The sequence below is a fragment of the Phoenix dactylifera genome, unplaced genomic scaffold, assembly GCF_009389715.1.
Source record: "Phoenix dactylifera cultivar Barhee BC4 unplaced genomic scaffold, palm_55x_up_171113_PBpolish2nd_filt_p 000117F, whole genome shotgun sequence".
Lineage (NCBI taxonomy): Eukaryota > Viridiplantae > Streptophyta > Magnoliopsida > Arecales > Arecaceae > Phoenix > Phoenix dactylifera.
Window position 1 is genome coordinate 715,786 of NW_024067686.1, and position 25,752 is coordinate 741,537.

At 48.3% G+C, this 25,752-nt stretch overlaps 1 protein-coding gene across 1 annotated transcript; it reads right to left on the minus strand.

Moving 5' to 3' along the window:
- Positions 1–20,726: 20,726 nt before the first annotated feature.
- On the minus strand, positions 20,727–25,073 carry LOC103712351 (glyceraldehyde-3-phosphate dehydrogenase A, chloroplastic). Its single transcript, XM_008798848.4, has 5 exons — positions 24,950–25,073; positions 24,725–24,838; positions 23,039–23,349; positions 22,666–22,910; positions 20,727–21,429 (listed from the first exon to the last, which is right to left on the minus strand). Exons 1-5 carry the CDS (start codon positions 24,989–24,991, stop codon positions 20,927–20,929), a joined length of 1,215 nt encoding a protein of 404 aa, XP_008797070.2. The 5' UTR covers positions 24,992–25,073; the 3' UTR covers positions 20,727–20,926.
- Positions 25,074–25,752: the final 679 nt, after the last annotated feature.

Sequence of the window (25,752 nt, forward strand, 5' to 3'; positions counted from 1 at the left end):
TGAGGAGCTCGAGGAGGAAAGGGCTGCTCATTCCCTGGCCAAGTTGGCCCTGCGCGCTTCGGAGGCGCGTCTGGCGGAGACTCAGTCCGAGGTTGCGGGCCTCAAATACGAGGGCGGGGTCTTGCGTCTGAAGGTCGAGCAACTTGAGGCCCGGAAAAGGAGGGCACTCGAGCGAGCTGAGCATGCCGTGGACTTCTTCAAGGACTCGGATGAATTCCGCGACATGCTAGAGGAGGAGACCATAAATGGGTTCCTCCGTGGCTTCGACAACTTTCGGAGGCAGATGGCTCGGTTCTGCCCCCAGCTCGATATCTCAACGATTCGTCTGAGGATGAGGTTGGGCGCCGACTTCGACGACGACGTTTCTGCTGCCCTCGTGTCCGAGGAGTCTGCCGAGGCTGAGGCGGACGTAGCCGCGCCGGCGGTGACAGAGGCTCTCCCTCGCGAAATCACCGAGGACGCTCCCGAGGTCCCCGCCGCGGTCCCCGCCGCAGACCCCGAGCCCGTGTCCGCCGAAGGCCCCCAGGTCATCGCCATAGATGACCCCGACGGTGACGCCAATGCAGCTGCCGCCCCTTAGGACTTAGACTTTTATCTTCCTTTTATTGTAAATGAGGTCGGCCTTCAAATTTGTTGAACGGCCGACCTCCAATTTTGTACTTAGCATTCCGGCACTTTACTAATGAAAAGATTTTCTTTTGCCATTCTGCGCTTATTTTTTCCTTTTATTTTCTTCAGTTGTAAACGAGGTTGGTACTTCAACTTATTGTTTTACCGACCCTCGACTTTGTATCCTAGCCTTTGGGCTGCTTGTCAATGAAAACATGTTTCTTGGCTGTGTTTTGCTTTTCTTTCCCCTAACTTGTTTAAGTGTCCAAGTTCCGATTACGCTGATTAGGGGGGGCTCTGAGCTTGGATTCTAGGAAGCTTCACCAAGTCTTGGAGCTCAAAATTGAAGCTCGCAGAAGTCGCCGGGTTTGGTTTTTGGATTTCTGAGGCATCAGGCTCGGGCCTCGGATCCCCGAGAGGGGGCCTTGTTAGATTTGCATAGGTCGCTATCGGGGTATTTGGCCAAGCTTTTGAGTTTGGCTTTTTGGAGCGTAGGTCCATAAAAATGTTAGGGCTGTTCCCTGACGGGGAGCATGAGCCAATAGTCAAACTGTCATCGGGGCTTTCATGGTTATTGCCCTCGGGCTCTGCCGAGGTTCTGGCAAGCGGAGTCAGAACCTATAGAGAGTACCTCGGCCTTCTTGAGCTTGATCAGCACGCCCGTGGTCGAGGTCATCTTCACAGGTCGACATTGATGTCTCAACGTATGGGAGCTGAATCAGGCCCTTACTCAAAAAGGTTTGCATGAGTTTTCATGGGGGTCACCGGTAGAGGAAGCGTGCATGAAGTCGGTGGGACCTCGGTCTTGGATCAACTCGTAGGGGCGACCCGGCCTTGGCCGGGATGAGGTTCCGATCTCAATCGGGATTTTGCTGGCAATACATAGGTAGATGAATATAACAAGGCGGATGTCAAGTGGGATGTACCTCTTGCACCTCCGAGATTGCGCGCTTCGTAGTGGAGTAGATCGCTTTGTTTCCTGGCCGGCCTTCGGAGTCACCCTTTAGCTTGGGGTCTATTTCGGGAATACCAATTGAACCAGGGGGTATTGCCGTTGTCGAAAGCTTTCGCGAGCGTTGCTCCGTTGTTGCTGTTGAATGTCCCGGAGGACCGTCAAGGCACTATCCCCGGTTTCCTCGGATTGAGGGGGGCATGAGCTCGTCGTCAGCTTGGCAGTACTTTCCGAGGTCGAGAGAGTTTGGAACTCTACGGTCGACTCACGGGGCATCCCGACCTTGGTCGGGGTATCGAGCGCGAAGTCGAGGAAGCTTGGGTTTGCTATCATGCTGGCGTCGCTTCCCGAGGTCGAGGGAGTTTGGATCTCTACGGTCGACACTCGGGGCATCTCAAACTTAGTTGAGGGATCATACACGAGATCGAGGGGTCTGAGGTCGCACTCTCGACCCGTGACGCTTTCCGAGGTCGAGGAAGTTTGGAACTCTACGGTCGATACTCGGGGCATCCCGACCTTAGTCGAGGAATCGTGCGCCAGGTCGAGGGGTCTGGAAACGCTCTGTCGACCTACGACGCTTTCCGAGGTCGAGGAAGTTTGGGACTCTACGGTCGACCCTCGGGGCATCCCGACCTTGGTCGAGGAATCGTGCGCCAGGTCGAGGGGTCTGGAAACGCTCTGTCGACCTGCGATGCTTCCCGAGGTCGAGAAAGTTTGGGACTCTACGGTCGACACTCGGGGCATCCCGAACTTAGTCAGGGTCTCGTGCGCCAGGTCGAGGGGTCTGGGAACGCTCTGTCGACCTGCGACGCTTTTCGAGGTCGAGAAAGTTTGGGACTCTACGGTCGACACTCGGGGCATCCCGAACTTAGTCGGGGTCTCGAATATGGGGTCGAGGGAGCTTGGGCTCATCGTCGACCTGGTGGCGCTTCCCGAGGTCGAGGGAGTTTGAGACTCTACAGTCGACGCACAGGGCATCCCGACCTTAGTCGGGGTATCTAAGGATCACAAACGACCCAATATTAGAGAAGACATAATCATAATCATTGTGAGGAGGCAAATCATCGTAAAGAGGAGACAGGATCCATGTTCCTGATCGCCCGGAACCCCTTGGGGTTTTATTGATAATACATCCGTAGATTCTCGGAATTCCAGCTTCGCGGGATAGGGGTTCCATCAAGAGATTTCAACTCGTACACTCCGGATCGTTGCACTCGAGCGATTTGATACAGTCCTTCCCAGTTCGGGGTGAGCTTTCCTTGCTCGATGGGCTGAGAAGCTTCGGCTCTCCTGAGGACGAGGTCCCCCACCTTGAAGAGCTTGGGCTTGACTCTGGAGTTGTAGTACTGGGCCGTTTTCTGCTAGTACATTGCCATGCGGACTCGGGCGACCTCTCGTGTCTCTTCGACGAGGTTCAAGTTTGTTGCCCAGAGATGGTCACCCAAGAGGGGGGTAAATTGGGTGTTTTAAAAACTTTTGACTATTTAAAAATAAAACACACAAATGTATGAGCTAAACAGAAAATAAAGCTATGAAGACAAACAATCGCAAACACAAGCTTTTATAGTGGTTCGGAGCCTCCACTGCTCCTACATCCACTCCCCAAAGCACCGTTGGGAATTTCCACTATAATCCACGATTACAGTACGGTAGTTTTGCGAGTTCACTACCCAACTCGTTGTTTTACACCGGGCTAACAACAAACCCTAAAACCCCCAATTTAACCTAGGCTTGGGACGCCTTTCCCTTGTTCCAAGTCCCTTGACTGGAACAAGCACCACAATGAAAGATTTTACAAAGGATTAAAAAGCTCTAAATAAGCAAATAAGACAATGATAAACAATAGAACCCGGAAGAATCCTTTTGCCGTTGAAAGCGTGGGAAATGGTGATTCTTCCGATGTGGATCGCGTAGGTTTGAGTGTGAGCTTTGAATCCCGAGCGCACGAGAGTGGTTGAGCTTGAAATCACTTGGGAAGCTTGAAAGCACTTGATTTCTTCACTTGAATGCACTCACTTCCTTGAACCTCTCTCTCTTGCTTCTCTCTTAAATGATCTAGCTTTGGGTTGGTGAAGAGTTGTTGAGAAGCACTTAAGTGGTCCCTTTTATAGACCAAAAAGCAAATATAGCCGTTAGAGATAAAGTTAGAGAGATTTGAAATTCAAAACAACCTGCAAAAAATTGTCAGTCGCATCCCAGGCGCTCCGGAGACGTCTCCGCTTCAACGAGAGACGTCTCGGCTGCAAGATTTTACTTTTTACGTTGTTTGGGGTCGACTCGGCGTTCTACGGGGACGTCTCGGCTTGTTTGCACTTTCTGCATGGGGACGACTCCGCTCCCTCGGGGACGACTCCGCTTCTTTATCTCCGAAAAACATGTCTTCTGGAATTCCCTGAGAGAGTCGACTCCGCTCTTTCAGGGGACGTCTCCGCTGCTTTATCACCGAAAAAATCATTTTCTGGAAAACCCTGAGAGAGCCGTCTCCGCTATCTCGGGGACGACCCGGAGAGTCTGCTTTTTACTTGCGGGGACGACTCCGCGTACGGTGGGGACGTCTCGCGCATATCTCTTGAAAACTGCCTTTCTGCCGCCACTGAGAGAGTCGACTCCGCTGCTGAGAGAGTCGACTCCGCTATCGCGGGGACGACTCGGCAGGTGCCGGGGACGTCTCCAGACGTGCCAGTTCTTCCTGTTTGTGCCAGAGACGTCTCTGAGACAACCCGGAGACGTCTCGGCTGTCCCTGAACTTTTTCTTTCATCTCAAAAATTCTTCAATAAGTCCTTAAAAATCATTGGAACTTGCCTAGACGTTTCTTAACAATATTCTTAATAAAATACATGAAATCCTCAATTAAATTGTTAAGATAAATGAAATTATACTCTAGTATTTTGTATTCATCAAAATCTATTAGGGGGTTAACAAAGTTATTCCTGAACCGGAAAGAGTTGGAGTCGGCGTCGTAGTGCTCCACCCTTGAGGAGGGGAGGCCGATTTCCAGCGGGATAACAGCCTCCGTGCCGTATGCCAGGTTGAAGGGGGTCTCACCAGTGGGTAATCGGAACGTAGTTCGGTAAGCCTAGAGGATGTTGTACAGGTCCTCGACCCACTGTCCTTTGGACCGATCAAGCCTAGCCTTGAGCCCCTGCAAAATAGTTCGACTCGTTACCTCGGTTTCTCCATTTGTCTGAGGATGCGCGACCAAGGTGAAGCGGTGGTCGATGCCAAGCTCGGAGCAGAACTCTCTGAATCGAACGTTGTCGAACTGGCGGCCGTTATCTGATATAAGGATACGGGGGAGTCCGAATCTGCATATTATGGACTTTCAAACAAAGTTCCGCATTTTTTGCTCGGTGATCCGGGCCACAGGTTCAGCTTCGACCCATTTGGTGAAGTAGTCGATGGAGACGACCAGAAATTTTCTTTGCCCGGTGGCTAGGGGGAAGGGCCCCAGGATATCAATTTTCCACTGGGCAAATGGCCAGGGGGCGATAATTGAGGTCAGCGGGGCCGAAGGTCGGTGCTGGATGTTGGCGTTCCGTTGACACCGATCACACTTCCGAACGAAGTCCGTTGCGTCTTTCTGAAGCGTGGGCCAAAAATATCTTTGCCGCAGGATCTTATGGGCTAGTGCCCGGCCTCCCAGGTGGTTTCCACAAATCCCTTCATGGACCTCTCGGAGGGCATAGTCTGCCTCCGAGGGGCGGAGACATCTAAGGAGAGGAGAAGTAAATGACCGACAATAGAGCTTGTTCTCATATAGGACGTACCGGGAAGCTTGACGCCTGATCTGGCGGGCCTCCAGCTCGTCGTGATGGAGGGTCCCATCCTGGAGATAGCGGATGAACCCGTCGATCCAGCTTGGCTCGAAGTCGATACACATGGTCGGTTCAGGTTCCTCTGTGCTGGGTGTTCGGAGATATTCGAGCATCGTTGCCTTGGAAAGCTCACTCATGCGGGAGGACGCCAGCTTTGACAATTGGTCCGTCCTAAGATTCTCCGTTCTGGGAATGTGCTGGATGCTAAAGGAACCTAGAGCGGACGTAAGTTCCCGCACCTTTTGGAGATATTTCCGCATCGATGGCTCCTTTGCTTCGAAGTCTCCCTGGACCTGGCTTACTATTAGCTGGGAGTCACTGAAGGCCTTTAGGTCTTCCACCTTCAGCTCCTTCGCCAATTTGAGTCCGGCAATGAGCGCCTCGTATTCTGCCTCGTTGTTTGAGGCTGGAAACTCGAGGCGTAGGGCTTGCTCAGCCACCACCCCGTCCGGGCTGGTGAGGATGAGTCCAGCTCCGCTACCCCCCGAGGTCGAAGAGCCGTCCGCATGTAGGACCCATGGCGGCTTCGGGGTCTCCTCTGTGGGTGTGAGTGGTAGCCCGGGGTCGTCTGGCAAGGTGCACTCCACGATGAAGTCGGCAAGTACTTGAGCTTTAATAGCTGGTCTGAGGCGGTATTCAAGGTCGAACTCCCCGAGCTCAACCGCCCATTTGGCAATCCTTCCGGCACGATCCGACCTTTGCAGTGTTTGCTTCATAGGCTGGTCGGTCAGTATGGCTATGGTATGTGCTTGAAAATAAGGCCGGAGTCTCCGAGCTGAAATGATCAGGGCAAAAATTGTCTTCTCAAGCTTACAATATCGGATCTCAGCATCCCTGAGGACCCGGCTGGTATAGTAGACTGGCTTCTGGAGCATGTCCTCTTCCCGGATCAGGACTGAGCTCACTGCGACCGGGGAGACGGCCAGATATAAATAAAGAACCTTGCCCCGCCGAGACTTGGTAAGTAGCGGGGGAGAGGCAAGAAGGCGCCTGAGTCCTTCAAAGGCTTGCTGGCATTCCTCCGACCATAGGAAGTTCTTTGGCCGCTTAAGGATCTTAAAGAAAAGGAGGCAGCGCTCGGCCGACCGGGAGACAAATCTCCCCAAGGCGGCGACCCGCCCGGTGAGCCGCTGCACTTCTTTAACTGTCTTTGGAGGTGTCATCTCTTGCGGTGCTCGGATTTTCTCGGGGTTGGCTTCAACTCCACGCTGGGTTACTATGAAGCCCAGGAATTTGCCCGAGGTAACTCCGAATGCGCACTTTGCGGGGTTGAGCTTCATTTGATATTTCCGGAGCTTGGAGAATGTTTCATTGAGGTCGGCCACATGGTGTTCCGCCGCTCGGCTCTTCACCAGCATGTCATCCACGTAGACTTCTATATTTCGGTCGATCTGGTCTTCAAAGATTTGGCCGACCAACCTTTGGTATGTGGCTCCGGCATTCTTCAGCCCGAATGGGATCACTTTGTAACAATATGTGCCTTTGTCGGTGATGAAGGCCATCTTCTCCTCATCTTCTGGCACCATTCGGATCTGATTGTATCCCGAGAAGACGTCCATAAAGGTCAGCAGCTGATGTCCCGAGGTGGAATCGACGAGCTGGTCAATACTGGAAAGGGGGAAACTATCCTTCGGGCAGGCCTTGTTCAGGTCGGTGTAGTCCACGCACATGCGCCATTTTCCGTTGGCCTTCTTTACGAGGACTATATTGGCAAGCCAGTCTGGGTAGGAGACCTCCCGGATGAAGCCGGCCTCAAGGAGCTTATTCACTTCCTCGGCTGCGGCTTGCTGCCGTTCCGGGGCAGAGCCCCGTTTTTTCTATTTTACAGGCCTGCAGGTCGGCTTCACCTGAAGTCGGTGAACCATGACCTCAGGGTCGATTCCTGGTATGTCGGCGGGCGACCAGGCAAAGACATCAACATTGTCCCGTAGGAAGCTGATGAGGCGATCTCTCTCGCGAGCACCAAGGCCGGAGCCGACCTGCACGGTTAGCTCGGAAAAATTTTCTCGTAGAGGAATTTGAATGAGAAGCTCACCGGGCTTTACTTGCTTCTTCCAGAGGTCGTCCCTCATGTCCAAGGTTTCTATGGGCAGCGAGCGGCCCATTGCTTGAGTTGGCGCCTCGGCTGATAGCTCTTGCCGACTCGACTCTTCAGTTGATTACTTTGCTTTACAGCTCGCCATGTAGCACCGTTTAGCCATCAGTTGGTTCCCGTGGACCTCGCCTACTCCTTGGTTGGTAGGGAATCGCACGAGTAGGTGACAAGTTGAGACCACGGCCCGAAGGGCATTTAGCCCTGGTCATCCGAGGATGGCGTTGTAGGCCGAGGATAGGCGGACCACAAGGAAGTCCGTCCTCACTGTACTTTTTCGGGGGGCGAGGCCGACCGTCACAAAAAAGCTGATCTCGCCCTCGACCGGGACCGAGTCCCCAGTAAATCCGACCGGCGGGGCATTTATTTTCTAAAGCTGGCTTCCTGTTGACCCCATTTTTTGGTAGGCGTGGTAATACAAAACATTAGCTGAGCTTCCATTGTCAACCAAGACACGTTTTACATCAAATTTGTTTACAATCATAGAGATGACCACAGCGTCATCGTGAGGGATCTCAACCCCTTCCAGGTCCTCATCCGAGAACGAGATGGCTTCAGAAGTGCGCTGGCGTTTTGGGGGGATTCCTTCCTGGGCTAGCTCTCCAGCCGAGGTCCCTCCAATTACATTGATGGTGCCGGCGATGGGCCTGTTGTCATTCAGATTTTCGGGCGGTATGGCATTTTCCACTGGCCTTCTTTCCTCACGTTGGTTCCTTACGAACCGATTGAGTACTCCGCGGAGAATAAGCGCCTCAATCTCATCTCGGAGCTGAAAACAGTCCTCCGTGTCGTGCCCGTGGTCTCGGTGGAAGCGACAGTACTTTCTGGGATTGCGCGGGACTCCCGTGTCCCGCATAGGAGGCGAGGGTCGGAAAAAATCTCGGCCTTCAATCTCCATCAGAATCTCGGCCCGGGGTGCGCTGATAGGAGTGTAATTTTCGTACCTCCCCAGGTGCATCCGAGGTCGTAATGGGGACCCCGGCCGAGGCGGGGACCTCGGTCGAAGCTGTCCCCGCTATCGAGGCGGGCTTCTCAGCCGGGGGAGATTCTTCTCTCGGCGGGGGGACCGGTTTCTTTGACGGCCGCGCTCCTCGCGGCATTTCTTCTGCTTCTTTGAAGCTTGTTCAGTTGTACCCTGCCTGGAGGCAATAGCCTCCTCAGCCTTAGCATACTTCCGAGCTCGGGCCAGCATCTCGGTGAAGTCGGCAGGGAAGCTATTCTCGATAGAGAAGAGGAATATGTAGGAACGAGCCCCAGTTTTCAGTGCCGACATGGCTATTGACTGGTCGAGCTCGCGAACTTCCCACGTGGCGGCGGTGAAGCGGTCAAGATACTCCTTGAGAGATTCCCCCTCCTTCTGCTTGATATCTAGGAGGGAGTCCGACGTCCGCCGCTGGCGTCGGCTGACAGCAAAGTTGGTGGCGAACTGTCTGCCGAGCTACTCGAAAGAGGATACCGTGCTTGGCTTCAGCCCGAAAAACCAGAGCCGAGCTGTCCCTCGGAGGGTCGCTGGGAAGGCCTTGCAGAGCACGGCCTCCAAGGAACCTTGCAGTGCCATGAGAGCCCGGTAGCTTTCCAGTTGGTCGAGGGGGTCTGTGGTTCCGCTGTAAGGCTCCACTTGAGGCATCTTGAACCTCGAGGGGATCGGCTCGTCCTCAATCTGGCGGGAGAAGGGGAACTTGGTGGTGAATTCAAAGTCCCCCTCATGCCTTGCCTTCCTGCTGCGGAGCGCTTCAATCTGGCACTCCAGGTTCTCGACTTTCCTGTCGAGCTCCCCAGCCCGGGAAATTGTCACCGTAGTTTGCTCCGGCTCGCGGTGGTCCGGTGCCGACTCAGCTTCGGAGAGCTGGGGTCTTCTGTCTAAAGATCCCCCCGGCAGCTTTCTCTGGGGAGACACTCGCTCTTCGTTGTTGGCCCTGGAAGAACCGTGAAGGTTCTGGCCTTAGAGAATCGGGCCGTTCGGAGGAAGCACCGGCGGGACCTGGGCCTGCGGGGTGAGCATAGGTAGGGCTTCCTCGCGCCGCAGGCCTTGGACGGCGGCGGCCAGGGCCTGGACTTGTTGTACCAAAGCGATGAACTGTTCCGGCAGAACTTGGGGATCCGGATCAGCCGGAGAAGGCAAATTCTGGACAGAGTGTCCAGGACTATGCGGGGGACGCCGGGAAGCATTGGAGGCTCCCTTACTTCTCAACTTCATGACCGCGACTCGGGCCCTTCCTCTAGCGCCAACTGTTGCTGGAAATTGGACCCGGAGGCGGCCGTCGGCTGAGGAGGAGGAGCTTTGGCGAACTCTGGCGGGCGGCGATCTGTCGGCGAGCGGCGTCCTCCGTGGAGGGGGGACCTGCAAAAAGCCGGTGGCCGGGGTTTCCGGCGCCGGCCCTCCGAAGCTTAAGTTAGAGGGGGTTTAAATTTGGGAGAGAGGAAGAGGGAAGAAGCGTTCTGCTTCCTTTTTTCTGAGTCCAACCCCCTCATTGAGAAGGAGGGGTTCCTCTTTATAGGGGGGTCGGATTACTTGTGATGTGATGGGGCGAGGTCGCCGTATGACTTAGCACGTCGCTCGAGTTGGTGCGCGATCAGGTGAATTAATGCTTCGATGTCGGAGGTGAGGCCGGGATCAGAGAGTTATCACGGCTGACTGAACACTGCCGAGCCGATTTGCCGTGGAGGACTGAGGATCCGTAGATAACAGGAGCCACGCGCATTGATTGTTGAGTGAGCCGGAGATACACATTAATTGTTGAGTGAGTCGAAGATACATATTAATTGTTGAGTGAGTCGGAGATACACATTAATTGTTGAGTGAGTCGGGAGTTTGCAGAGGTCATGCGCATTAAATGCTGGAGGCGGTGGCAGGGTATGGCCCCTGACCAGACTTTGGCAGGATGCAACCGCGGTAGGTGGGCGGCGAGGGCGGACTTCCGAGGTCGGGAGCTCTTCGGGTCGGATGTTCCGGGATCGGGCACCGAGCTCGGCCGTCCGAGGTCGCCCGTCATCCGGTCCTCTGATGGCAAGGTTCTCATGCACTCGAGGGGGAAGCTGCGCTCCCCCAACATAGTCTAAGTTGATTGTTATAGGAATATCAGTTCGAGTCTAAATTAGTTTATTCTATTATATATATATCTCTTATAACCCAATGAGAAGGGTGCAATTGACTGTATCCTAGAGATCAGATGTGTTGGAGATTAGAGTTTGTGAGGTTATCTTGTAAGCTGTAATTTTCAGTTTTTTTAATAGTGAATTTTTTATATTGTTTCTGCTTGTAAGCTGTAATCTTCAGTTTTTTTTTTTTTTTATCTGTTACTTATTATCAAAATATCACGCTTAAGTATTCCAGCTCCTCTTCGTAGTGCAATAATAATTTCTTCAGTTCTACCTTACGGAGGACAGAGAACTTTTATTTCAGGCCGTGATGGTACGGTCCAGTTGGCCAAGCCTGACCCTGTCCGTCATTAATAGGTTAGCTACGGAGAGTCCGAAATGATCCATACAAAACTGGCTCAGGTCCACCTTAAAGCAGATCTCATGGTTGGCTTAGCCCTGTCAAGCCCGAGCCCAAGCCCATATGAACTTTTAAAACTCTTAATGGACCCAAACTTTAGAGACGATAAGGTGATAAATCTCAACGGGACGGTGTCTTGGTTTTAGAATGGGCTACACTTGAAAATTTTATCATGCAATGTTTGTCTGCATGCAATCGGGCGGGTCGTAGTTGCAAATGGTAGAATCCAATTGCAACCATCCAAAACAACTGTTTGAATACTTTGTAACTACAATTGCAGGCTGCATTCGAACTCCTAAATAAACCTCCGCATCGTAAAGTTAGAAAATGCAGGCAAAATTGACCTCGATTCGTATTATAATTGTGAGGACCCGTGCGGGCGTGTGTTTAGTCCCACATCGGTTATTTGCTGGATAGATCTTGGGTACTTATACAGGATCAAGGAACCCAAATAATAACTTCCGGCTAGCCATTTTGGATGAGATCCTGGGTTGTTACAAATGGTATCAGAGCGAACTCAACCCATAACCTATGTGGACTAGGGGACACTGCAGCACGGATCCATTGGGGCTGACCACGGGCCAATCGTGGTGTTTATGATTTGATTTGAATAGATATGAACCCTTAGCCTGACGAGGACGTCAGGGCTTGAACGGAGGAAGTATGTGAGGATCCGTGCGGGCATGTGTTTAGTCCCACATCGGTATTCGCTGGGTAGATCTTGGGTACTTATACAGGATCAAGGAACACAAATAATACCTTTCGGCTAGCCATTTTGGGTGAGATCCTGGATTGTTACAATAATATTTGTTGCAATTGGCACGGAAAGGTGTTCCTCTAAGTACTCTCTAGATATTAAATTTTAACATTATTTCTCTTTCAATATCATATAGTAACATACTTGCATATGCATTTACATTGTTTAAGTACAGACTACCAAATAAAATTAATTTTTGCAATTGCGATTCCAATTTTAGCATTGTCAATTAGAGTTTGCATGTGAAATGTAGAAACTTGCATTGCAGTGAAACAAAAACGGCGCATAAACTGTATACAATAACTTACTTCCAAACTCTTACCAATGAAACTTGTGTCTTGAAATCTAACGTGTAATGTGTTTGAGTCATTTCAATAGTTGGTAGCTGAGCAGGCTGGCAGCCATATCTATCCTCCACATTAAAGTCCGATCCAAAGAAGACATGCATGCGATGTGTCCAGTTTCTCCATGACCCCATGTTGGTCGCTGTTTTTCACTTGCAGTACCCTTCCTCCAGTTTCATCACCATTTGATCGAACGCATCCGACCAAGACTCAGAGAGTAATATATATATATATATATATATATATATATATATGTGTGTGTGTGTGTGTGTGTGTGTGTGTGTGTGTGTGTGTGTGTTTTATCACCGTGGGATGCATCCACGGTGCTCCACAGAGTCTATATATATATTATATATATATATATATATATATGAGCGTACCAGAATTTGAGCCCAAAATGAGGAAGTTCTGAAAATGAGAAAGTATTGAAAATTTGAGCGCACCTGTATTTGAGCCCTAGTTTGATCCTATCCGTCCGGCTGAAGTAAGGTTGCAGAAGGGAAAAGGAAAAGAAAACCATACTAAAAGAATGGGAGGAGATAGGTGTTACGCTCCGAACCCAAAGTGCAACAGATGCCGCATACCTATATGGCGGGCCATACATGCTTACAAGGCTACAAATTATATCAAAGCAATAATAAATTCTAAAATTTTATTTAATTAATAATTTATTCAAATCAATCTTACAAAGTTCCAATGCAACATATGTCAACATATATTAACTAATAACATCAATCAAATTAAATACTCTAACTAATATGACTAACATGCCATCAACTAAAAGTATCTTTAGAAGATCTAACGCACTCCTCAGCCCCGTGCGATCATGCATCTAAATTTGAAAAATAGAAAAACATGATAATGAGCTATACTAGCCCAGTAAGCAACATAATTCCCTAAAGTGGTCTCATGCCCCGAGATCAATTTGGTCACGCGATTGTGTCTGACTGCCCAGGTCGATCCAAGCAAGGAGGGTTCAACAAGTCAGGTGAAGGTCAAAAGTGACCAAATTTTCTAAAGGTCTAACTGAGGCTGAGGTAGTGGGCTAGTCTACCGCCCGGGTACCGGGGCAATTCAGGGCCTCCTTCTCGAGGTCAACTTGGATCTAAGCAAAAAGAAAATCAGAGCTTTGAACTAAGATTCCTAAGTCTGGCTTAGAGAGAAAGAGGCTTGATGGGGACATCAGAGCCCTTCATCCAGATGATCCTGAGCCTCCGGATTGAGCCAGACGCATTTATTTGCATTTAGGGATTTATTTGTGGTTTATTTTATTTCTGAGTTTATTTGCATTTTAGGGCTTATTTGTGGTTTATTTGTGTTATTTGTGGGCTTATTAGGATTTATTGTTGTGTAAGGGGGTTTATGCAAGTTGTGTATTTGGGCCCTATATATAGGGAACTATTTTCATGATTAGGGTTGAATGAAGTGATTTGGAATTTCTTTCCCCCTACGTTCTTTTTTTCTCTTTTTCTCCTCTCCTCCTCTATTCTTCCTGCGTCTCTATAACCTCTTCTTCCTTTTCCCTCTCTTGTTCTTCCTTCTTCTCCTCTTTCCCCACACTTGTGCTGCATCAACTTGGTATCAGAGCAAGAGGCTTTGCCCCTGCTGCCAAAGCCACGGTCCCGTGTTTCCTCTTTTCCTTTCTCTCTCGGTTTTCACCAGCCCCCCTTCCCCTCTGTCGGTTTTCACCGAAGAAAAAAAAAAAAAAAAAGAGAACAACCCCTCGATTTCAAAACAGAAGAAGGAAAAGAAGAAACCCTTCGGTGGTCTCCCCACCACCCGTCACCACACCCACGCCCACCCTCGCCGGCTGCTTCCTCTCCGCCACACCCTACCGCCAACATCGCCGCCGTGACTTTAGTTCATCGCTGGAGATCGTCGCAATCCCACGAAAGCGCCGCTGTGCCCGAGCTCTTTGTGTTGGTCACCGGCTAGCCGTGTCCGACCCTCGGAGGAGGTCACTGCCCCGTGGGTATCCGTAGCCGGCCGCCGCCCGTCGCTGCGAACCCCAGAGTCGCCACTGCGATCTCCATCCCGCCTCGCAGCCACCGCCACAAAATCCGGCGCATCCCCAACGAATCCGTCGGAGGTTGAAGACGGCCAGCTAAACGGGTAAGTCTCAGACCCGTTAGCCCGCCACACTAGCTCGGATCCGTTCCGAAAAAAAAAAAAAAGAAAAAGAAAAAGAAAAAAAAAAGCAGCGCACGTGAGTTGCACATGCGGATGAACGGGTATCGGAGCGGGTTGCACCAGAAAATCCGGACCCGATAACCCGAACCTGTAATTCAAAAAAAAAAAGAAAAAAAAAAGAAAAAAAAAGAGTAGCACGTGCCTTGCACGCGACAAAAAAAAAAAAAAAAAAGAAAAATCCTTACCTCTGTCCGTCGTCTCGATCGGCCGCCGCTTCTTCTTCCGCCGTTGCCAAGCCGCATCACTGCGCCCGCCGTCGCTTCTCCGCCACCGCCTACGCCGCCGCCACTTCGCCGTCGCCACCGCCCGCTTAGCACGGCCCCACCGTCGCCGCAGCGCCGCCAAGCCGTGCGCCTCTTTCCCCGCGGCCGATCGCAGCATCGCCGCTGACCGTGAAGCGTCGCTCCACCCTAGCCGCCGCAGCCGTCGCCCCTCCGGCCTCGCCACCCCGCCGCCGTCGAGATCCGTCGCCAACCCACCTCCCATACTGCACCGCCCTCGCCGCCTCGCCGTTTCCGCCTCCGCTCGCACACAACGCCGCCCCACCTCAACGCACCACCGTCGTCACCGCAGCTCTGCCGCCACCCGCCTGCCGCTTCGTCTGCGCCGCCGCCGGCCGTCCCCATTCCGAACCCCTGTCACCTTCCGCCGCGCCCCCCCCCCCCCCCACCCCCCCCTTTTTTCCCCTTATTCATTTTCGTCTTCGGCCACTGCAGCTCAACCGAGCAACCCTCCATCGACCCCAGACAGGCCCCTTTTGGGCCCAAGTTTCGGGCCACCCCACCTCACGGGCCCAAGCCAGCAAGCCCTCATTACAGAGGCCTGATCCGATCTCACAAAATTCCAACAGGTCCACTCCCCGCCATTTTACAAGCCCAGCAGACTCACCAAGGTGCTGTGATCAGAACTAAATTGAAGCCAATTGAAGGGTCCATCAGCTGCAGCCGCGCACCAATCGTCATCCCAGCCCACGAGCACACAATTTTGGTCGACTACTTCACAACAGGTGATAGGTTTCCACTTTTCTTGGGCTTGTTCATTTAATTATGTTCTAGTTCTCTTGCATGATAGCCACATTTTGAAAACTTATATTGCTGTTATAATTCAGAACATTGAACCTTTCACTTCCGAACCCGTCCTCTTACCCTTTAAATCTTGACATTAAATTAGCACACCCTGGTAACAGGACATTTCTCAACATTATTCGATCAGATTGATTTAGGATCAGAACAACTGTACTACTTGATTGCAATCTAATTTCTTAAATTGAATAATCTTAATCCTTAGTTCTGAATAACCGAAGTAAAAATCAGCAACATTTAAATTTTAAGTTATTATTGTGGAGACTTGCTGATTTCTGAAATCATAGTAGATTGCATTAGTAGGTTGTCCTGCATCAAATTTGGTCCTACATCATAGTTATTAGGGTTTCATTAGTGACACTGCATTTCACAGCATCACCTAGTGTCATCATTGCATGTCAACCTGTAGTGACATGGAGTACTATTTCAGTCAACATAAAACCCCTGTAACTACCATGAATTCCGACATTTTGAGGTATATTAAGGAACAGATCGTTGCCATACGGACTGGATACAAAGAATTCACACAAGAGATCCGTGAGCTCAGGCAAAATTCTAGGACCCCTACACCGCCAACCCATGTTGCAGCCCAACCTAAAATCGGTTTGGTTGCACCACCTGTAACCCTTCCCCATTCTCTTGGGCACCAAATGTGTCAACAATTCGACCACATAGCAACCCAATGTCCTATTAGGACCTACCTGATTACTGAACCAGAAGTTAGGAGCCAAGAGGTCGAATATGTTGAAGAAGTCTATGAACCAAATATAGAAGACTATGAAGAAGACTTTGAAGACGAACCTATAGAATTAGATTTTGTCCAAAATGATTCCCAAAGGGAGACTATTGATCTAAATACAACCAAGTCATTTCACATCACTACTGTGGAAGAGGTAGTGACAGATATTGAGAGCCAGTCACCTGAATTGGCACTTGTAGCTAAAGATACCCATGTGGAGTCCAATCTTGAACATTCCCCTATAGTAGTTTCCCTTCTAGAAGAGTTTAATGATGTAGTCCCTGATGATCTTCCGGATGCACTTTCTCCGATGCGTGATATCCAACACGCAATTGATCTAGTTTCCGGAGTATTTTTGCCCAACCTTCAACATTATAGGCTCAACCCAAATGCATATGCTAGGACCTGGAGTTTAATATTACCGACAGTTGAGTTTGCATATAATAGTTCGGTTCATAAGTCCATAGGCATAAATCCGTTTGAGGTGGTGCATGATTACAAACCTAGGCAACCCATAGACCTGTTTTTCATGTCTCATCAGTATAGAATCTTTGAGTCTGCACAATCAATTGCATCACATCCACATTCATCGCATCAAGAAATCAGCAATTGCAGTCACTTTAATAACTTAAAATATAAATTCCTTGCTGATTTAACCAGACGTTATAATGAGTTAAGTGAAAGAGATTATGTCATGATAAGAATTAGGTTTGAACGACTTTCTTCGGAAACGTTTAAGAAATTGCAAACTTGTAGTGCAGAACCGTTCAAAATCTTAAAGACAACCAGTTCGAATGCATATGTTGTGGATCTTCCTGATGACTATGGGATTAGTGCGACATTTAATATTGAAGATTTAGTCCCATACAAAAAGTTAATATTCATGCCTTCTGACCCCTTTATTGATATACCTACCCATGTTGGACACCCTGACCTCTTACCTGCTGTTGAGCCACCACCTTCCAAATCTCATGCACGCAGAGAACAAATAGAACATATATTGGATGAGCAGGTTATTTCAACCAGGAATGGTAGTTACCAACGTTACCTTGTTCGGTGGAAAGGTCGACCAAAGTCTGATGTGACATGGATTTCCAGAGCACAGTTGCAGCGCCTTGACCCCGATCTTCTGGAGCAGTACGACAGCCGGCCAGACTTGTACTCGACGGGGTCGAGTTTTTCTCACCTGGGAGGAGTTGATGGGGACATCAGAGCCCTTCATCCAGATGATCCTGAGCCTCCGGATTGAGCCAGACGCATTTATTTGCATTTAGGGATTTATTTGTGGTTTATTTTATTTCTGAGTTTATTTGCATTTTAGGGCTTATTTGTGGTTTATTTGTGTTATTTGTGGGCTTATTAGGATTTATTGTTGTGTAAGGGGGTTTATGCAAGTTGTGTATTTGGGCCCTATATATAGGGAACTATTTTCATGATTAGGGTTGAATGAAGTGATTTGGAATTTCTTTCCCCCTACGTTCTTTTTTTCTCTTTTTCTCCTCTCCTCCTCTATTCTTCCTGCGTCTCTACAACCTCTTCTTCCTTTTCCCTCTCTTGTTCTTCCTTCTTCTCCTCTTTCCCCACACTTGTGCTGCATCAAGGCTTAGAGCGAGAATCTTGATCCAAGTTTTGGTCCGATCCTGATCACGGGCCTGATCCGAGTGGTTCAAGTTGACCATTAGGAAAAGTCTAAGCGTACTCAATTAAAGGCGAGTGAGGGGTTAGTTTTTTTTCTCTTGGCCCAAAATGTGGATGAACATCGTACATAATGGAGGAACAAGGCCAAAAATGAATAAACACGACCCACAATGTATGAACACAACCTAAAATGAATACGATCTACAATGGATGAACACGGCCCAAAACGAATGAACACAACTCAAAATGAACACAACCCGCAATGGATGAACAAGGGCCAAAATGAACGAATATGGCCCAAAATGAACGAACATGGCCCAAAATGAACATAACCCACAATGGATGAATAGGACTCAAAATAAATACGTCCCACAATGGATGAAAAAAGCTCAAAATGAATATGACCCACGCTGGATGAATAGGGCCCACAATGGATGAACAGAGTCCAACATGGCACAAAATGAATAAACTCGCCCCGTAGGGGTTCTTCATCCCACTAAGCAAACAAGGAGGAAGGAGAAGAGAAGGAAGAGAGGGAGGAGAGGCCGGAAGGTCCGACAGTGGCTATCCTGGGTGATCGACAGCCAGCCATCGACAGCAGTGGTGGCCGACGGTAGCTACGGTGGCCAAGGAGAAGGGAAAACTGAGAACATTCTCGGTTTGGCCCGAAATAGAGGAAAAGATATTGGCTTTGGTTAAACCAGGAGTAGAAGAATAAAGGGAAGGGAGCTTACCAACGCATCGACGGAGGGTTGGATCCCAGAAGGTAGCCGATCCGGTGGCTGATGGCGGCAATGGCGGTGCTTCCGACAAAGAGAGAAGATCTTGGAACATGAAGAAAAAGAGGGAGATAAAGGGCTTCAAGTGGTGGTGCTTGGTTGGGGTGGCACGCTGGCCACTAGAGGAGGGAAAGGAGGGAGGAAAGAAAGGAGAAGGCTCAGGGTGGCGGAGCTCTCAGTGGGATAAGGGGTTTTTATAGGGGTTCCGAAGAAGATCATGGCTCGTTCACCACTGGAATTCTCGAGGCGGTTGAGCATGATCTGCGGCTGTTCAAAACGGCCGCAGAGTTGCCTCGGGGTTACTGCGCATCTCGCCCCCATTACCCCAAGATAGGAGGAGCAGAGGATCGGGATTGCGATCCTATGTTCTGCTTCTTCTTTCCAAACTGGACTGAAGTCGGTTGGGTTTGCCGACTTCAGTCCAATATGGCCCATTTCAAGCTTGATCTCACACTAGGCAGAATGTGCCTTCCACTCCTTGCAAATCTATCTGTATTATTTATGAAACATGTGGCATTTTTTATCTAGACTGTGGACGCTAGAAGAAAAGTTGGCTATCCTGACATTTACATATCGATGCTAGGTAGAAGCATCGGTAATTTGGCTCCAGCACCAAATTTTGGCGATTCTTTTAGGCCTCTTCGTTATCCTATCCTAATCACCGGATATTCAAAGGAGAGAGGGGTCAAAAACAAGGTGTAGATTCATATCAATAGAAAATTGATGTAGGGATGGCGCAGTCACTTCCGCATCAACTGTGATGTGTGGGAGTGCGTTGTATGCTGCAGTCCCTTCCACCTATTTATGCTTCTTGAGTTGGGATTGTTGCTGCAACTCTTTGGTGGCTTTTAGTTTGCCCACGGAGGGTTGATGCCACATACCACATGTTGATAGGGCGTTGGACAATAGAAGGAAAAAGTGAAAAAAAAAATATGGAGATATGGAAATTTTCTCATCTTTCTTAAGCCCCTAGGCAAGGCATATTGTAAGGTGGCTTCCATGTGGGAAAAAAATCTCGAGGTGTGAAAGAAGAAATTTTTTATAAAGATATCTTTGTTTATTTTCTAAAAGATTACCAGAAAGAATTGTTTATTTCTTGAGAAAAATATCATAGCCGATGCACCTGCAGATATCTGCAGAATTATTTTTCTTGGAAAGGAGCTCTGTTGCAGAATTAAAATTAGAGATTTTTTTTTTTTTTGAAAGGAAGCTGCCGATCATGGCTTTTTTTTTAGTATGGAGAAAAAGCTTCGGTTATGAACGATTTATTTCAAAAAAAAATATTTTTTTTAGCATCTGCTAGTAGGATTTTTTTTTAATGGCAAAAAAAATGAATCCGACTGCGGATCTAGTTTACACTATTATAGGTCCAAATTTGGCCAGCCTAGGATAAGAAAGTAAGAAGAATGAAGTTTCTGCCGTCTCCAATATTATAAAACTTCAAACCCATGGCCCACCATAAGCAATATCAGATTAGGAAGCCAGTTACAGCAATCAAAAAGCCTCAGTTCGATTCCCGATCAGTATTTTCGTGATCGGATGGACCAATCATGCCCTGAATTATCCTCGGTTTTAAAAATTGTGGGAGACTCGACCATAAATGGGGAAGCATGGCTGTTGATATTCTTGAGCAAGGATTGCTCATAGAAGGGAATGGCGCATGAGGCCTAAGGTTCCAAGCACAATAATTCCAAGAGACTAAGATCAAACGCTTAAGAGAGCCGGACGAGAGCAGTTTTAACCCTCAACTTGATTTGAAAAAATTCTAGCAGAATAAAACCGGATTTGCAAAGTCAAATAATATCAAGATTCCATTCATCGTCGCCAAAGGCCGAAGACCCCAGATGCATCACTGCAAATACCTTGAAAAGTGGCTTGTTTCTTTCCCTTGTTTAAAGAGTTTGATTTCCACTACCTACTAACTTTGATGGTATTGGTGCTATTATAACCATCCTATAATTATTCTGTGAGGAATTGCAGCTGGAAATAGACCTAATGGAGTCGAATATTTAGAAGAAATTTAAGCAGAAAGGAACAAGAGAAGTTGTTGGCATAGTCCATGTTAGGAAGAAGATCAATTGCATTAGTCCATCTCAAGAAATTGCGTGCGCAACAGCAAAAGATATCTATAAAACATATTACTAGCATCTTAAATTTGCCAGCAAGAAACACTGAAACTTTATCTAGTAAACCATGCATGCAAGGACAGGTCCAAAAGATGCCTCGTAATGCTAATTAAATTCCATGAAGATTTCATGAAAGGCTTGGATAAATAAAATTGAGTTCTCATGATACAGTTTTATGATACTGGAAGATATATGCAATAGAAAGTCAAAAAGGTTTCAGTTCTCATTACAGTGTTCAGAAGAGCAGAAATAAAACAGAAGAATCAAAAATTACAAGGCAACATCGCTCGAGCTATCAAGATATCACTTCCAGTTGTTGGCAACAATGTCAGCCAAATCTACCACCCTCTGCGAGTAGCCCCATTCATTGTCATACCAAGCAATCACCTTAACCATGTCATCGCCCATAACCATGGTGAGCGATGAATCAACAGTGGATGAGACATCGGTGCAGCGGAAGTCCACGGAGACGAGAGGCTCATCGCACACAGAGAGAATGCCCTTCAGCTCCTTCTCTGCAGTGTCCCGGAAAGCAGCATTGACCTCTTCGGCAAAGGTCTTCTTGGAAACTTGAACGACGAGGTCGACAACGGAGACGTTAGGGGTGGGGACACGAAGGGCGATCCCATTGAGCTTGCCTTTAAGGGTGGGGAGGACCAGGGCCACAGCTTTCGCAGCGCCCGTGGATGTAGGGACGATGTTGAGGGCTGCCGCTCGCGCACGTCGAAGGTCGCGGTGGCTTGCATCGAGCAGTCTTTGGTCACCAGTGTAAGAGTGGGTGGTGGTCATGGTTCCCTTGATGATGCCTGTCAGGTTTAGCCATCAAATTTTCTCAAACAAAGAAAGGAATTGGTGGAAGACGCATTGCATGAACCCTAGACACATTGCAACCAGGGATATATGCATGTATTTATGTAAATAAGCAATCTCCAGGGCCATCTAACCACGGAATTCAGTATGTGCAAACAATGCTGCTTACGATGGAGGAGACTAAAACAAGATTTCATTGTTTAATTTGAAACTACCTGCCAACTATAAATAATTTCCAAAGTTCCGGCATAAGAATGCAAGGTGAAATTGCAGTCATACCAAGTATCAAAAAGCATAAAAATAGGTGCTTTCCATATCATATATATCTTTACCAAGCACCGAACATGGGACTTGTTTCTCTTCATGGAAGTGCTTCTTGAAAAGCCTCAATAAAGAATTAATTCTGACATATCAGAATTTAGATGTTCAAAGATCTAATGTATCAGAGTACTCAAGAGTTGATGCCAGTGGAGAACATTCATTGTCACTCCAACAAAGATCTATCCTGCAAGCAATTTGAGCATGACAAGTAGACTCTTTTGAGGTACAGAGTATGACAGGCAACTGCGATTGTTAGATGCCTGATTTCTTTTGGAGGAAAGTTCCAAGGAATATGCCTTGAGATTCAGCATTTTAAACTAAATATTGGTGATTATTCCAGGCTCAGTAGCATAGCGAAGGGGTTTCTCAGCTTCTTTGGTTCAGCCAAGCAGAGGTTGCAACCATGCCTTTTTCTTTAAGAGGCTATTCTCTGACGATGGGTCCAATAATTGTAGGAAAAAAACGTAGAATGTCCCCGTAGGTTGGCCTTGAATACACGGATCCTAGAGAAGCCATCCATATCAAGAGTTTATAAAGAATTAAACTCTCATTGTATTGTTGTTGGTCTCTAAAGTTCGCACAACAGAGAAAAAAAAAAAAAAAAAACCACTACAGCAACTGAATCGCAGTAAAATGTGCACAAGACTCTAGATTATTTTCAGCTGCAGCTAAGATGGCAGTTTGAGGACCTAAATTAACCTCGAAACAGCTTGATCTGGGTCATGAACCTACTTTATTTTCTAGTGTTAATTCAGGACTACATCTTGCGAGGAACAAGTACGGGCCATACAATGGCACTTATCCTCATTAATTTCAAAACCCTGGGATCCCTGGTGGGCTGGCTAACAACAAACGAAGAGAAAAGATGTGCAATTAAGAGAGAAGCACGAATGAATAGTTTTGCTGCGTACCGAACTTTTGGTCGAGCACCTTGACGAAGGGGGCGAGGCAGTTGGTGGTGCAGGAGGCGTTGCTGATGATGGGCTCGTCGGGGTTGTAGGCGTCGGCGTTGACGCCCACCACGTAGGTGGGGATGTCCCCCTTCCCAGGGGCCGTGATCAGCACCTTCTTCGCCCCGGCCTGGATGTGCTTCCCCGCCCCTTCCCTGTCCACGAACACCCCCGTCCCCTCGATCACCAGGTCGATGCCCAGCTCCCTGTCATATCATACACATACATGTCCATCCGTTACTGGTTAATGTTGCCCGTTGTTGTTGGCCGATCATCATCAGTGACACCACCACCACCATCAAAGACTAGGTACATCATCACATATGCGACTTACTTCCATGGGAGGCTGACTGGGTTGCGGTTGGTGACGACCTTGATGACCTTGCCGTCGACGGAGATGCCGGCGTCGCCGGCGGGCTTGACGTCGGCCTCGAAGATGCCGAGGGTGGAGTCGTACTTGAGGAGGTGGGAGGCCTGCTTGATGCCGCCGGTGTCGTTGATGGCCACCACGTCGAGGGGGGAGTCCTTGCGCCCGTGCCAGCACCGCAGGAAGTTCCGCCCGATCCGCCCGAACCCGTTGATCGCCACCTTGATCTTCGCCTCCGCCGGCCCCTTCCGGTACCCACCGCCGCCCCCACCCGCCACCTACAGTCATTCACACACCACACCATTCAAAGCCTCAGGGCTCTTTTCTATTTCATACATCTCCAAAATGGTTACGAAGTAGCATCATAATAGTTGTCAATCCCAGGTAGTTGGAGCAAGGCCTACTAATGGTTATATTTGCCCCGAGCATAAATCCCATGCATGATGCAATTGGCAAGACTGGTAACAATAAAACCATTTGGTTTTGGTGAAGTAAATAGTAGATGGTTAGAATAATCAAATGGGCATAGATGATGATGGAGCAAACAATAAAATATGTCTGATGAAAATAGTAGTAAGGTGATAACGATTAGTCTATAAATCAAGAAGCAAGAAAGAGATGGATTCATCAAAATAGTGATGATACGGACAAAAATATAACATTGCCATAGTCAGGTAGCTTTCTAGATAACCAGTTGCTGGAGAAAATTCATAGTGTTTAAATGAGCATGCTATTGCAGAACACGGGGCAATAACATATTAACAATTACACGATGCAAGACAAAAAATTAACAGTAATAAATTTCAAAATGATATAAGTAAATCATGTTTTTTCTATATTTTATTTTATTTTTTGCAAAAGTTCCATCATTATAAGGACAGAAATATAGCATTGCCATAGTAAGGTAGCTTCCTAGATAACCAGTTGCTGCAGAAAATTCATAGTGTTTAAATGAGGATGCTATTGCAGAACACGGGGCAATCACATATTAACAATTACACGGTGCAAGACAAAAAAATAACAGTAAATAATTTGAAAATGATGTAAGTAACTCATGTTTTTTTTAATATTTTATTTTATTTTTTGCAAAAGTTCCATCATTAATTGCTGATTACTTATCGATTGTCAATGAGATAGCTACAAGAAATATTTGCAGAACTTTCTTCAGCAGAACATTTGGAACAACTATATTTGCAAAATAATCGATGAAGTACCTCAGCATTTCTGATATTATTGATCGGCAAACCATGAACAAATCATGTTTGCACATTTTTTTGATCGAAAACAAGTTAAACATTGATGTTATTTATTGACCGATTAATGGATGGAAGCCCAGTGTTTAGACCAGGTTCCCCAACAGGGTTCGATCTGGCTCAAAGCATAAGAAGACCTCACCCAACTCAAATTGACTGGACCCACCATGACTCAATTCACGTTTCTTGAGCCAATATGAGTCCATGCATGGATGGCAAACGGTCGGCCCGGTCCCGAACCGGAACAGGTATAAATCCGGCCGATGCAGTCAAGCGAGCGGCCAGCCATGGGTGAGAGAGGGTGGGAAAAGCCCATGCAGCAAGCAAGGCTACGGGATGCAGGAAATTCGTATAAACGAGGATAAGAAAGCTTGAATAACAACAGTTCGAGGAAGCTTACTGCAGAGGTCTTAAAGGCGATGACCGAGAGGAAGTCATCGGAGGTGTTGATCTTTCTCAAGGGAAGCGATGAGCTCCTCAACCCCGAGAACTCCGAGAAACCCTTGCCGTTTGCCTGCGTCCGAAAGACCATCACACAGACAAGGAAGAACACATTAAAGAGCAGCTAGTGAGATACTAATCACTCCAACTTCGGTCGTATGCTGTAGAGCTAGAGAGAGAGGACCTGAAGAGAGGCATTGGCTACTGCGAGCGTAGCCGAAGCCATTGCCTTGGTCTCGGGGCGAGGAGAGTGTGAAGCGGCAGCAGAAGAAGAGAAGAAGGGAGGCTTATATGATACAAGGATAAGAGCGGGCGAGAGAAGGTTGTGGTGAACGGAAGCAGCGGGCATTGAGAGGAGGGGATTACGCAGGGGATGAGATTGCGGATAGCCTAATCGTGGAACGTATGGCTGGCAACCCTTTTCGATCGAGTGCCGTGACGTGGGCTTGGGCTTCGACCTGGGCCCTTTAAAGCGGTTTGTGGTCTTTAGACCTCGTAGCGGGGGCCACCTCCATTTCTGGCTCCGGTTTTCTTGCATGACGGCTGGGGCCGAGCGAAAGCGGTTCGGATCCTCCACGGCTCTTTTCCTTGCATTCTCTTCTGCGTCTGCCCTGCGAGCGGAGACCGCACCTTAAAATTCCACCAACACTGATGTATTTTGGATCTTCTATTCATAGATCTTTCTTGGACCACGTGCCTCGGCAAGGCAGACCAATCACTAACGGAAGAAGCCCCATTACAAGGCCATGAATGATTTGCTCTAGGGGAAAAGCATATGCCAACCATGATTCTATTGCTTGGATGCCCCATGAAGGCATCTGCTGTCTGAATTTTTTGAATGTACTCATGTTAAAATCGTATAATATATCCAGCTTATCACAACAAAAAAAAGACATTTGAAATCATCGGAGAACTTAAAATGAATAGCTTTTTTTTTTCTTTTTTTTTCTTTTTTGACAAAAAGAAGGGGCTGCTCTTGTGCTCTAT

What these genes read in the sequence shown, in the direction of transcription:
- LOC103712351 (XM_008798848.4), bottom strand. Translation starts at nt 24,991, where the DNA reads ATGGCTTCGGCTACGCTCGCAGTAGCCAATGCCTCTCTTCAG. An exon ending in CCAGTCAGCCTCCCATGGAA is followed by an intron (nt 22,911 to 23,038) that starts GTAAGTCGCATA and finishes ATGATATGACAG; the next exon opens with GGAGCTGGGCATCGACCTGG. An exon ending in GGTGCTCGACCAAAAGTTCG is followed by an intron (nt 21,430 to 22,665) that starts GTACGCAGCAAA and finishes TAAACCTGACAG; the next exon opens with GCATCATCAAGGGAACCATG.